The following is a 14,087-nucleotide window of genomic DNA, read 5'->3' as shown; positions in this document are numbered from 1 at the left end:
ATTCAAATAAAACTTTTTATTAATATTGTAATTTTTCTTATTATATGAAAATAAAATACATCAACATTTATTGAACCAAAATTATTATTTAGTGATGAATCTACTATTTACTTAAAAAATAATATATTCTACGTATTAATACTTTCAAAAATAATAATTATAATATGATTAGCTTAATCTTTAATTTTATGTTGTAGTTTTAAAAAGGAAAAGTTATTTTAACCTCACATTTATTTCAATTTCTTTATGTATACTTTTATTGTTTTAAATTGTAAATTACTATATTAAAAGTACATTTTCAAAAGTATAAATGTTATAATTATAAATTAATTACAAATAAGATCAATTTTTATGATATAAGTAAGTTTAAATCTCACTTTACACAAGTTTTGTAAGATTAATTAAGTTTAAAGTTTATTTCTTAATATGGTATTAAAGATATAAGTTAAATCCTATTCTTTGATAGGCTCCCCTTCAAGCTAGGTTGAGCCAAAGCATAAAGATGAGATCATGAAAGTGAGATTAACGCGGAAACAATGAATGAATGGAGATGATGTTCTCGATTTATGAGTGTTTAGTGGGATAAAGGTTTTTGATAGTTCTCTTGAGAGGTTGAGTCAACTTTAAAGAATGGTGGCTAAAGGAGACCACATGGGATACTCTAGTCTTGATCAAAGTAGACCGAAATCCTAAAATGTTATCTTGCACCAAACCCTAAAAATCCTATCTTAGTGAAGGAGAGTTTGACATGTGGCACTCTAACTTTTAGAAAAAAATTTCACTCTAGAACCATAAGAAAAGTCACTTTAGCAAAAGTTCTTCACTAGGAAAATGACACATGACCACTACCTTTGTAGGAAAACTCTCTATTAAGAGCTTGTCATGTGGAAAGTCACTTTAGCAAAAGTTTCTAAGTAGGAAAATGGCACATAGCCATCACCTTTGTAAGAAAACTCTCCACTAAGAGCTTGCCATGTGGAAAGCTACTTTAGCAAAAGTTTCCAACTAAGAAAATGACATATAATCACTACCTTTGTAAGAAAACTCTCCACTAAGAGCTTGCTATATGGTCACCATGACTCGTATGGGACACCCTAAGCTAGGGTTATAAAACTAATCACCCAAGATTAGCTTAAGCTAGACTCAAATATTGCTCTATAACTTAAGCAAAATTGTTAAAAAACTCTTCACTTGGTCCTTAATACAAGGCTTATATACTTTTAATCTACTAGAGGTGTTCCATGATGACCTAAGAGAAAGAGCTTTCTTTCACCTTGTATAAATGACTTTAATTCTTCTTGAATATGCTTAGACCATGGCTAGGAGGTATGTTATCACTATTATGAAATCACAAAAAAACACTAAAAGGAGGGGTGAATAGTGTTTTTAAAATTCTTTCACAAAGTAGCATCTAATGGATTGTAAGAGACATATAATTTAAATAAGATTTTTAGACGCTGATTTTTATGAGGTATGTATATAGCAAACATTTCAAAACGCAAAGATACAATAATGGAGATAATTTTCCATTAGATCACATGCACTGTGTCTTGATTAGACGGATTACTATTAACAACTTTAATATAATTTTTTCTTTAATAATTTATTTTTAATAAATTTATTATATTTTTTCTTATTCCACTAGCAGTTTGAATAGTGTTTTGAAAAATAAAAACAACAATGTAAGATAATTTTAAAAAGTATTAGGGATATTTAAAGAAAAAGAAAAAGTAGTAGGAATCAAAAGCAAAATCCAATTAATTATCAAAGATAAAGATGTCTTTCAAGTACTTAAAATAAAATGTGGAATACTAGATAGGTTCCATTTCACCTTATGATAACTTTGGTGGGTTCTTGATTACATTGTGAACGATTTCAGTGACACGATGATGACAACAATGAAACATTGATATATAACAAAATGATATGCTTCACCGAATGCATTTCTCAAATCTTCATGTAAAATATTTCGGACCAATTGCAAGAGGAATAACTCAATTATCCTAAAGCATATTAACCCTAACAATTTTATTGGAGAACATGCTATTTTGCTTTCCCATCTTCTTTAATAGTAAATTATACATAATGTGGTGGATGATAATAAGGGATCTAAAAAGTAGATGACAAAAAAGTGGAACAACACTTTTTCATTAATTTTCTATTTCTTGTTAATGAAAAATTGTGTAATAGAATTGAGGATGATATCAGGCAAATAAACCAAATGAAATAATCAAGTTGATCAATATTACATCAACTTGAAGGAAGACATAAAATCTTTTCCTTGAAATACTTGTCTTGAAGCATCCCCTACCCTCGAATAAATCACCCAATGGCTTTATTATTAGTCTTCTTCATCAACTTCATGAAAAGGAAGTGGTACTATCTTCACTGCTCTAAACTTGCCAGCATTATTTAGATGCTCATTCTCCAATCTGCACCAGAAAAATACTATTTTTATGATGTGTTTTTGTGTAAACTTCACGTGACTGATAGACAGTTTGTAATGGTAAAACGAATCTTGAGTTAAACTTAGTCTCACAATGAAAGACAAATGTATAAATTATAAAATATGAGGACTAAAATCTTGTTTTTCAAAGACAGGGACTAATTTTGACAGAAAATTTGAGAAACCTGGTTCATATCAGACAAAGATTATGCATGTATGTTGTGTTCCATGAGTGAAAATAATTGCACTTTAACTCATTTACCTGAAGAAATTCCATAGCCCTCGTCTAATTACTTCAAGAGATGCTAAAAATAAGCATGTAACTCGATAATCAACATTTTCAAAACTTGAATGAAGAACAGTTTGCAACCAAGCAAGCCTCAGAACAAGATTTAACCCCTGCATAAATTGCAAAAGTTTTTCATGGTCAACGTGTGAAAGTGGAGGGCCCATATTTATAAATCTGAAAGGAAATAATAATTTGCTCCTATAATGTGTGGTTTTAGCATCAGGCAAAAATTTAACCTTCTGTTGTTATCTTTTGTCCTTTTTTGATCTAGATTTGGAATCTCACTTTAATTTGTGTAATGGCCCTATCAGCATTTCTTTTGAGAATATGTTTATTCTCCACTTTGTGACTTTTTATTATCATGAACACCAAATAGTATGGTTGATGTGTTCTTTGGTTAGATTACGACAATTAGCATGTTTGTCTAAAATTTTGATGAGTGAAGGTAGGTTTTGGGTGCCAATTGCATGCAAATGGCCCACACTACAGGCTCCTAGGTGAACAGATAGAGAGGGGCCTGACATGTACCATTGAGAAGTAGTAAATGGCTTTTCTGTGAAGCATTAATTCATTCCTTAACCATGGATTCTTGGAATTCATTTGAAGCAAACCCCAGTCTTTTACAAAGTCCCAGTACAATTGGTACATAGTTGCTGCACTTGACATTATCACCAGAACACAGAGCCATACTACACTCCCATCTTTCTCATAAGCCACTTTGGCACCAGCTGCTAACATTGCTGATACATATTTTCCCAGATTCACAAGGTGGCTTGTCTGCCCTTCATCAACCCATCTCCTAGTACACTGCAAAACATCAGTTATAGGACACATCAGTTCTACCCTTTTGGATTGGATACCATGATATGCTTCAAAGGAAGAAAAACACAAATCTTTTTAAAGTAAATGCAGTTTCATTCCTTAAGGGCTTTTGAGATTACCATGAACCTTGTTTTTTTAGTGGTTATTGCAGGATAATGAAAAGGGTAATGTAGGAGTCAAAGAGTGAGCAGTATCATGAGAAACTTTGCTGAACCTTAAGAAGTGTTGATGTAATTTACTCAATATTTTGTTTTACCTGCATAGCTCTCCAATAGTAGGGGAGAAATGACACTGCATAAGCTAGATCTCTATAGTGCTTTGTCCTCATGCAGTATCCATAGTCCTGAGTTTTATAGCTACCGGTTATATAGTAACATGCCACGTACTCAAGGCTCCTGAGCATTGGTACCTGAAAAATAATGATACAACTGTTGAATAAATATTACATTTTCCCCTTAGAGTAAAAAGCTATTCATTAATGGTAATGAAAAATCTTCACTACCTGACTACAAAGTTGATCAGCCATGAAAAAATCCAGCATGACAACCTAAAAAGAAGAGAGAAGCCAAATTGTTTCATTGAACATATTTTCACTTTTTGGACAATTAGTGCTACTGTGTGTTGTGCCTGATGACATGATTCTACAATGATGATAGTGGGAAACACTACCTTGTAAAGGGGTGACAAAATTATGTTTCTTATCACACAAAGGAAGCGGTAACGGCTTGACCGGTATATAATGTTGAAGGGGCACACTAGTATTAATAAGAAGCCCTGCAAGTGCAGTAACAGTGTTAAATTTTTCAGCTGAGCTTACTAAAGTATTAGGCCAAAAAAGATGTAAAAGTGAATGTGATATAATACATGATAAACATATTTACCAGAAGAAGAAGTCCGGGAATGTCTTGTACTTTGGCATATGAATACCCTTTTGTCAGTAGAGTCAAATGAAGAAACGTAACACCAACCACAGTACTCATTGCCATCGTGCAAATTAAGAATATATCTCTATACTTGAGTTCCTTGGTAGGGGCCAGCTCAAAAATGAAGCTGTAGTTTATACGAGTTTTTCTCCATGCAAGAATGTTGCAACCATAAAGAAAGAAATGTAGGAACACAAGGCTGAACATGCTGCAAAGACATGACAGAACTTATTGATGTGCAAATACTATGCAAATTTGAATTATATCTTCTGATGTAAGAACCACTTTTACTTACCTAAGCACAGGGTAGACAGTTTCCATGTAGACAGAATTTTGATGTGGTCTATACAAACCAGTCACATGAGCCATTATAGCATATCCCGCAAGAAGTGCCAAGAAGCATCCAGTAAATAGTCCTGATTTTGTTTGAAACATAATCTCTAATAAGTTATGTTGGAAGTAAGTAACTTTCTATACAATCTTCATTCTTTAGGGTAAAAAATGTTTGACAATGTTGTATCTATTCATCCCTTAAATTCACCTACTTTAATTATTAAGAACATGCAACTTTGAATTTGACTCTATTTTCTTGGTTTTAGCTTGCAAGCATGATAAAAGTAGGTTTTGGTTTGCAAAAAAAAAGAAACAATGAAACATATGTTATGGTGCTGGTGTACTGTAATTGCACTAAAGGAACACACATGGGCATAATCTTGTTAGTGAAACCCACATAGGCAACATTGCCAAAGAACCATTGGGATGCTTCCCTTATATGTTTAGATGGGCTTTTTAGGTTTCATCCTTCATAAGGTTATGCATGGTTTAAATATGATATATAGAGTAGCATGGGACCTGTACTTCCCATCCATCAAAGAGTGGACTAGTTACTGCCATTCCTTTTGTGAACCTAGTGCCTTAAAAGTTTCCATATTGTGCTTTCTTTTGATATCAATGGTCACAAAAGCAAACAAGACTAAAGATTTCTACCAAAATGATTGAAAAGCAAAAGACACAAAAACGAAGAGCAAGTAAAAAAGACCAATACTTGGCTGAGAGCAACTCACCAATGAAAAAAGTTACAGCATGTGATTCTTTACGTTGGCTTGGTCTAAGGTATTTCATGGCCTTTCTTCGGTTATCTTCAGCAAAATTTTTAATGAACAGTTCCTCAACTTCGTCTGCTAACTTCACCACCTGTCATTTCTCAGAGTAATAAGCAAACAAAGAAAAGCCAGTTCAAAAAGTTAAAGAAACCCTTGTGCGAGTGACAGACAGCCATATCTAAATTTTATTTTGCATGACTCATGGTCATCTAGTGGTGCACAAATGAAACATAAAGATTATTGGCCACTTGAGATTGTCGGTGACCATTCAGGTGCAAGCATAACTTATGGGCAAACTCTTGACATGATTTGATATGGTATCACACATTTTTATCAGTCTATTTGATGGAACACATATATTTTACTAGGAAGCAGTTTTAGTGTGTGCCTGAGATTTACCTTATCTGAGCTATTGAAATAAGAACTCTCAACCACTTTGAGATAAATGGGAAGAATTTGTTTTTCTGTGACCTGAAAAACCACAAAGAAATGTTTTGTACTGTTTGTTTGGTACAACATAGTTGAAACCCCATTTGTGACATCAACTTTGAAGCCTGTAATTCACTTTACCTTATCAAACTTCTTCAGAATCTTTATAAATGCAAGCATGTTCAAGTTCCTGAAAATTGGACAAAACATAAGATTTTTCATATTAAAGGCTATATACATCTGTTAGGTTTATTATACAAACATGCCTGAAAAAGAAATTTTTCTTTTTTTTTTTTTTTACCTGTAAACTTTGAGATATCCTAGGCCTTTGTAGAGCTCAATGAAACCTCCTTTGATCATCTTTTCAGCATGGTGCAAATTAGTTTTGTTCAGGTGGATGTTTCCACCTTCTGGACCACATTTCCTTGAAGACTGATTAAGCAAATCTTCCCTGAGAAGGTAGCTTATGGCTGAAAAGGTTCTGGATGGTGTGGTCAAGGGAATGTTTATCCTCAGATTTTTCCCTTGGCAGTTGATGACACGGCCAGAAAGAGTTCTGAATTTACCATCTTCTCTTTTCATTTGCAAAGACTTGACAAGTTCTTCTGCACTAGGGGAATCAGAAAATGGAGCTTCAACTCTCTCCAATTCATTTGTGCTTGTTGTGTCCTGTAGTTCTTCTTGCTGTGGTCTGCTCCTAACAGAGTCCTCCTCTGTTTCCAATGACCAGAGTTTTAGATACACATAATTACTCATCACTTCTCATATCACGTTTCATTCATAAAACACTCAAAAAAAATGTTTAACTAGTCATTGTCATGATAATCTTTTTTGTCTGCCTTTCATGCTCATTTAGCTTGGATAATTATAAAAGTTTTTTATAGCCTACAAGTTTTTCTTTTCCTTCCTTACTTGATTATATAAAGCAAATAAAGAAAAAAAACACTAATTGTTCACAAAGGGTTTCACAAAACTCACATGAACTGTGTTTATTTATTTATTTCTGTGTAATATCATTTTATATTTCTAAATTTCGCCTTACTTTGGAGAAATTTGTGCACATGTTATTCGTACTGAATAGTAGACAGAAAAATGAATATGTTGTCTTATCATCTAGTGTCGCTAGTTCTTATACGTAAAAGGTGACATGGGTGGATGAGTTTTTTTAAACAAATATTGATTGAAAACTTAGAAAAATATGAGTTTAACAAAAAATAGTTAGCATTTCCCTTAACTATAAAAGTTAGGTGATTGACTTGGGATAAAGATTTCATGTTAATCCATATCAAGGTTTACATGTGTGCTAACATGAAGAAAATACTATCCAATATGCTAGTTGAAAGAAAAGAAAACAATTGCAATGAAATAAACTTGCGAACAAATATTCATTCATATGAAGGACATTGAATTATGTAAAATGGGAGAAACAAAGTTAGTAATTTACCATTAGAGAATGTGCATGAGATAGATTGATCTTCCTTGGAGCCATGGGAAGAGCCTGCTTTGCTCTGCTGCTCCTTGAATGTGGATTTGAGCACAAGGAGGATTTCCATTTGTTTTTTCAAGGAATCTCCTCTATCCATGAACTCTTTCTCCTTGGTTCTGTAGAACTTGTTGACCTTGTTTAGTTGCTGGTCCAGACATGCAAAAAATTCTTTGGTGGCATCAGTGTCAGAAAACTGATCTAGCAGTTCTGTCTCATACATGTCCCCATTAAAAGATGATGAGGCAAGTTTCCTACGGACCTGAAAAAGACCAAAAGAAACATCATGAATTGATAAACCAAACAAGCACAAAAGTATTGAGAAAAATTTGTTTCTTATATGTGTCTTAAGAGAAAGATGGATTACTTGTATCGGTCCATGCTGTCTATGTTGGTGGCCAAATGGAGAGTAGTTCCTTAGTGATGAAAATATGTACTTAGGTAGAGAAGTACTACTAGTGTTGGGTGTGTTATTAAAAAGATGGAGTTTTTTGAGGTCCTTCTTGAGTTGCCAATAATCCACAAAGGCCTCTTTCCATTCTGGAATGAGTTGCCCCTCGAACTGCTTTGAGAACTTCACCATCTTCTTTGTTTGTTGTTTGAAACCTCAGAAGGAAGAAGTAGAGTGTGTAGCTCTAGATGATGAGTGTTGTTGTCTTGTGAGTGATTAAGGGAAACCCAAAATGACATAATATATGGGGTTGGAAAAGGTATTTTGATTGATGTTGTGGTACTGATGCTCTTGAGCACATTCTATAATATACTTAGATCCTATGCTTCTCCACTTGAGGATTTGGCATGTACAATGGCATGCCTCACCGGAAAGTAACCAAACCACCACGGGTTAGGATCACTCCTCGGCCAACATGTCTTCATGAGGATTTTGAAAAGGGTGGCAATTTAAAGTGGTTCTGTCTGAGAAGGGACAAATTAGACTATTCAGAATACACATAGATAGATAGATAGAGGATGACCATGCTTTTTCAATTCATAAAGTTTCCCACAATAATTCACCAGCAAAAATTAGAGGATTTGTTGTTGATGTTGTTGCTGTTGTTATTAATATACAAACAATCAAAGGGCATTTCAGATTTTTGATATGGATTGTATTTAGTGTGATTGCTGGTATGCTAAGTCTAGAATTTGTTGAATAGTTGAAAAGCGAAACATATTGGCTAAATTATTTGCTAGCACACAAAGGTGCTCTCTAATTAGCCCAACCTGATTTCCACTTATTCAGGATAACTAAAAGCTTTTCACAACTTCTCCACTTTCATTAAGCAACCCCTTTTGTTTCACCATAAAGTTGAGTCCATTGCTCACATCTAAACCAAGAAGTTGCATTCATCACTTCAAAAGCATCACAATTTCAATTTCGTCGAGTTTTGGCAATTCAGTTCTAAGAGACCTTGATTGATGAGTGGCAATGACAAGTCAATTTTGTATCACAGTAAACCATAGGGGAGAACATGACCACCTCTTGCTTCCCTATTTCCGTGCCAAAAAGAATATCTGCAAAATATTATATGGAAAAAGTAGTATACTGAAATTTTATAAATCCAACACGTATTTGCACACTTCTAATGCCAAATCTTCTTTAAATTATTACTGCCGTAGATTAGGTAAGCTCCAACACTTCATGTTGGAATCTTTGTACAAGGGAATTAGTAGATAAGGCTCACTTTAATACGCGGTTTTGGTATGGAATAATTCCTCCATACTGCATGTCCAATGTACTTTGGATAAGCAGCATATAATAGTGTCATGACATCTAATGAGGCTGGTAATATCTTTGGCATACCAGTATCTTCCTAATAACAATACTGAATTCTGTGTTCTATTCTTTGGTTCTAAACCCACTATCTACCCAACTTGTAAACACTATTGGACCTTCAAGCAAAAGCTACAAAAACTGTAACACATATGTACCCTTTTCCCTCCTTGCCCTCTCCTCAGACTCATTGATTTGGATTGTGTTAATTCAGAAAATAAGTTATTACATGTTACATGAACATTCAGAAAACAAACACCTAATAGTTTTTAGTGAAGGATTTTTCGAGGAAGAATTCACCGAAAAGACACAATATCAAATGAGTCATAAGTCCAACACAGATAAAAGATTGATATTATTCCTAATCCCTAATCTATGACATAAGTCTAACACAGATAAAAGATTGATATTACTCCTAACCCCTACTCTAAAATCTTAAGAAAATGAATTTATAAGTCTTATTTTTTATATGGTGTTAAACTTTTTCTCATTTTTATTCAATGTAATACTTGGATTTCTCAGCATTTAGATCATGTAATATTTTCTCATGGAACAAACAAACAAAGGTGCCATCTTTTCAGTTTTCTAGACATGGATTGCAAAATCACCATTATAATTGTGGAGAACTGACAGCGCCCTAAGATGGGTGGCTCAAAGATACGCCATTTTTAGGTTTTCTTTTTCTTTTTCCATTTGGGACCCTCATGCATGAAAAGATATTTGGACACAACAATACAGAGAAAAAGAAAGGAATATTATCAGTTTTGTATTGTTTAACACTTTGCAGAAACAATATAAAGGATGATTAAGTAGGTTCATAAGGATGAAATGAACAAACTCACTGACATACACAGTTAAGGAAAGATCTAACAAATCAAGCATCATGTACAATAAATATTCTTTCTCATCTTGATATGTAAACAGAACCTGGTACCATCTAACTTAAATTTGTATAAACTGGAAATATCAGAATAGGGTGTACAATCACAGCTTCAATAGTAAAAACAGTAACTCAAATTAGAAGACTGTATAACTCCTGCTTATAATACTGATCCTTATATAAGATCAATTTGCATGGAAAAGTTGATTAAGAAGGAAATGTTAACCACATTATTATAGGAAAATGGTCTGATGCAAATAAGAGAAACATGTATTTCCACGTGGAAAAGATAAAGACATGCGAGGGCTCAGGCGTGTGGCACCAATGACAAGCCATGAAAATGATGGTCTGATTAGGATAGCATAACGTTTGGTGCATCAGTGTTTTCATTCATATACATCATTATTTACATTATCGTGTTACCACATACCACGTTTTTTTACAGAAAACACCATGCATTTGACCCTACATGCCTTTTGATCTTGACCTTTATTTCAACTACGTGGGCCAGTCACCAAAGCATGTCTACCAAATAGTGCTATTGTTCCTGTGTCAATTGAATAATTCTACACACGCAGTTATGGAGTTTCAAAGTGTTAATAATGGAGATTATCACAGTAAATGTGAAATAAATTTTAGTTGAATAGTTGTAAGATAAAATTGGATAAGAGAGGTATTGTGTATTATAAGAAGAAAATGTTTCACAATCAACAAATTCACAATTTGTTCATCAAAAGGTACTAAACTATTAATCTTCTCTCCTCTTGTTATTACAATCAATTTATTTTAATTTTGAAACGACAATAAATGATAACAAAAATCCTATCCAAAGAAACTTCTCAAATTCTAACACTCCTCCTTTATATGTTTTTTCAATTATGTTGAATACACAAGAAAAGAAAAGGTTGAATTGTGTATTAAAAGGTTTTAGAATTTTTCATAGAGTTACTTATGATATAGTGATGATAGACACAAGTTTTTAATGTTACAGGTAATCTATAAAAAAATGTTTACAAAATACTTATTATTTTGAAAACTCTCATTCTTTTATTAGTGCATGTTTTATAACATGCAATTTAAATAAGTTTAAGCAAAGAGAATTTACAGAGTAAATATTTATATTAGTTCATCTACAAAAGGTAGATTGTGTCCAGTTTTTTATCAACTTAATCAAGTTTTACTAAACAAATTAACACTACAAAGATACAAGCAAATATTGTTTGAACCACAAGCAATCTTGACTAAAACAAACTAAGTATTATTTGAAAAACCAATCACTTTTGACTAGAAACCCAAGTGTTATATGGAATGAAACCACTTTTGACTAAACCCTGAGTTCAAAAGTTGGTTTAAATAATGTCTTTTACCACCCAAACTCAATTGTCTAACTAGTAATTCAAAAGATCCATGTGCAAATTGCAAAGGTCTAGTAGTAGAAATACAATTTTTATATTTGAAATTTTTAATTGCTTTGCTTTGCAAAGAAAACAAACTAAGAAAGAATGAGAAATCTTTAGATGCCATATCCACCTCTAATCTTCTTTGGAAAGCAAGAAGTTTACCTTTTTCTTATTGAGATCAATTAAATCAATCTTATGTATATCGTCAAGTCGTAACGATGATATGTCTATTATAGATGATGAAATACATTAGTTATTGGTTAAAGAGATCATATAACCACTATCTCATAACTAATATGCTTAATAATTATATTGAAGTCTTTCAATGTGTAAAGATTTTTAATTGGCACAAGGCAAGAAATCCAAACAAGTTAATACTTGAAGTTTTATCCTTGTTGAGGTGACCTTGCCTTTGTCTAGGAATATAGACATTGTCATATGTTATGAGTCAATATTGATTTGTTTAAAGAATATTCATGTTAAGTTTAGGAGAGACTTGTTGTTTAAACAATACTCAAATTTTTTTAGTTAAGAGTGATTAAGTGTCAAAGAATAATTTATGAGTTAATTAGAAAAAGCTATATTTTGAAATAATACTCGTAAGGAGTTAGTCAAGAGTGACTATGTTCTAATAGAATACTCGTTTATATTTTATGATAGTAATTTGCCTAGTTAGTTTGTCAAGAACAGTAGTCTACAATATAAGACAAATCAATATAAAAATATTGAGTAATTCTTCCATAATCTATTACATTGCACGTCATTTTGTTTGTGTTAAATACACTTTGAAACTTTAATTACACTTGAATAAAATCATGGTATTTTCTTTGCGCTCAACATTGCTATCTCATTTTTCATGGATTTTGAATCCCCCAATACTTCTTGAGTTTATTAAGATTCTGACACCCTTTTAACTATTACACCACTAAGCTACAAAAATGATGACAATTCTTAATATAGTTGTTGTTGTGCTTGACCTTTAACTATGGTTTAATAAAAAACCTATGTTGAAAGTTAGCCAAAATTTTAATTAAAGATAATTAAAATGCATATAACTATTGCAATAATTATTGTTGTTTCTCACACAAACAATGAAGGTTAAAACTTATGTGAATATACAATGGTAGTTAAGGGTCCTCGTGAATCTATTTATTTAACAACAGTTCCAAAATCATTGTAAAAAAATATTTTCATCATTACTAAAAATCTTTTTTGCATTGGTGTTTCATGAATATAAAACTAATATTCAAACCACCACAAAATTATTTTTGGATAATCTTTTTATTATATCTATTAAAGATATCACATGTCTATTTGTAGAGTGTAGCTTATGAATTTATCGAACACTTGTACTTAATGAACATTAATTTTATGATGAAAGGTGACATAATATCAATTGTGTGTAAGTCATCTTTGTAATTTCCTATTAACATATCCATTTGATTGGATAACTTCACTTAATGTCAATTAGTGTTAAAATTAAATGTGACAATATTAATTAACTTTGTGATACAATCTGGATATCAGATGATATACATACTCTGATTTCAAATGATATGATCCTATTCAAGAAAGAGTACAATCACTTTTGAATTTGAATCCTCAAGAAACACAACAAAAATAAATCAAAGAAGAATGCGAAATAAGACAAGGATGAGGGATGTCACAATCTAGCAAATTGATAAGTCAAGTGCAAATTTATCACAAAAATGTTAATCTTTGATAAGAATCAAATTTCTAATCCAAGAACCAAGAGAATTGTCTCTCAAATAATGCACTAAAAAATGTGTACAAATGTATTTGGTGCCCCTATATATAAGCACAAATGTTTAAGCAACCTAAGAAACTCTAAAAGAAAGTCCATAGATATTGGGTCCAAAATAACTTGAAAATTAAAAACATAAATGAATTGTTCGCCCAACAAACTTACAAAATTAAAATAAATTATAGACACTTTAAATGCTTAAAATTTTAATCTACAAAGATTCTTCACGCCATGATTTTCATATCCTTTTATTTTTTATTTTTCAATTGTTTGTAGTATCATGATACTTGAATATATTTGTTCTTCTCTCTTTGCCCTTGTAATAAGTCTTTTAAATTATAAATGTTCATCTTCAAATTCATATTGGATTTAATCTATGGATAGTCCTTTATCACGTTGTAATTGTTGCTATTAAATGTTGTGGTAGATAAATATGTTGTAGTTTTTCAACAAAAAATTATTGTTAAACTTAAAATATTTTAGTGTGTCAGAAGCACATTAGAAAACATTTGCAAAACAGTGTAGTTTTTGTATTACTTAGTTTGTACAACACTTTTAAAAATGCTTTAGACTTTATTTACACTTTTAGTTATTGATATGTTTAATAAAAATGATTTAGGACTTTAATGTTGGACCATTTGTTTATAATTATGTTTTTCATATTCTGTGAAGTAGAATAAATCCTGATTAATTAAGATTAAGTTTGTGACAATGTGTTTAATAATTGAAAGAGCTAAGGTTAGAGGTAGCCATAAAATAGAAAAATCATTGAAACA

At 31.9% G+C, this 14,087-nt stretch overlaps 1 protein-coding gene across 1 annotated transcript; it reads right to left on the bottom strand.

The window, feature by feature from the left end:
* Nucleotides 1–2,123: 2,123 nt before the first annotated feature.
* PHO1;H1 (EXS (ERD1/XPR1/SYG1) family protein) lies at nucleotides 2,124–8,698 on the bottom strand. Its single transcript, XM_047323343.2, has 14 exons — nucleotides 7,863–8,698; nucleotides 7,457–7,757; nucleotides 6,314–6,725; nucleotides 6,154–6,202; nucleotides 5,983–6,054; nucleotides 5,545–5,674; nucleotides 4,776–4,896; nucleotides 4,439–4,688; nucleotides 4,227–4,331; nucleotides 4,060–4,104; nucleotides 3,814–3,966; nucleotides 3,264–3,542; nucleotides 2,709–2,845; nucleotides 2,124–2,432 (listed from the first exon to the last, which is right to left on the bottom strand). Exons 1-14 carry the CDS (start codon nucleotides 8,076–8,078, stop codon nucleotides 2,342–2,344), a joined length of 2,361 nt encoding a protein of 786 aa, XP_047179299.1. The 5' UTR covers nucleotides 8,079–8,698; the 3' UTR covers nucleotides 2,124–2,341.
* Between the last annotated feature and the right edge of the window lie 5,389 nt (nucleotides 8,699–14,087).

This window comes from Vigna umbellata, chromosome 3 (genome assembly GCF_029865625.1).
Source record: "Vigna umbellata cultivar VRB3 chromosome 3, Vumbellata_1.0, whole genome shotgun sequence".
NCBI classification, from domain to species: Eukaryota; Viridiplantae; Streptophyta; class Magnoliopsida; order Fabales; family Fabaceae; genus Vigna; species Vigna umbellata.
This window is presented reverse-complemented; position numbering and strand designations above follow the sequence as displayed.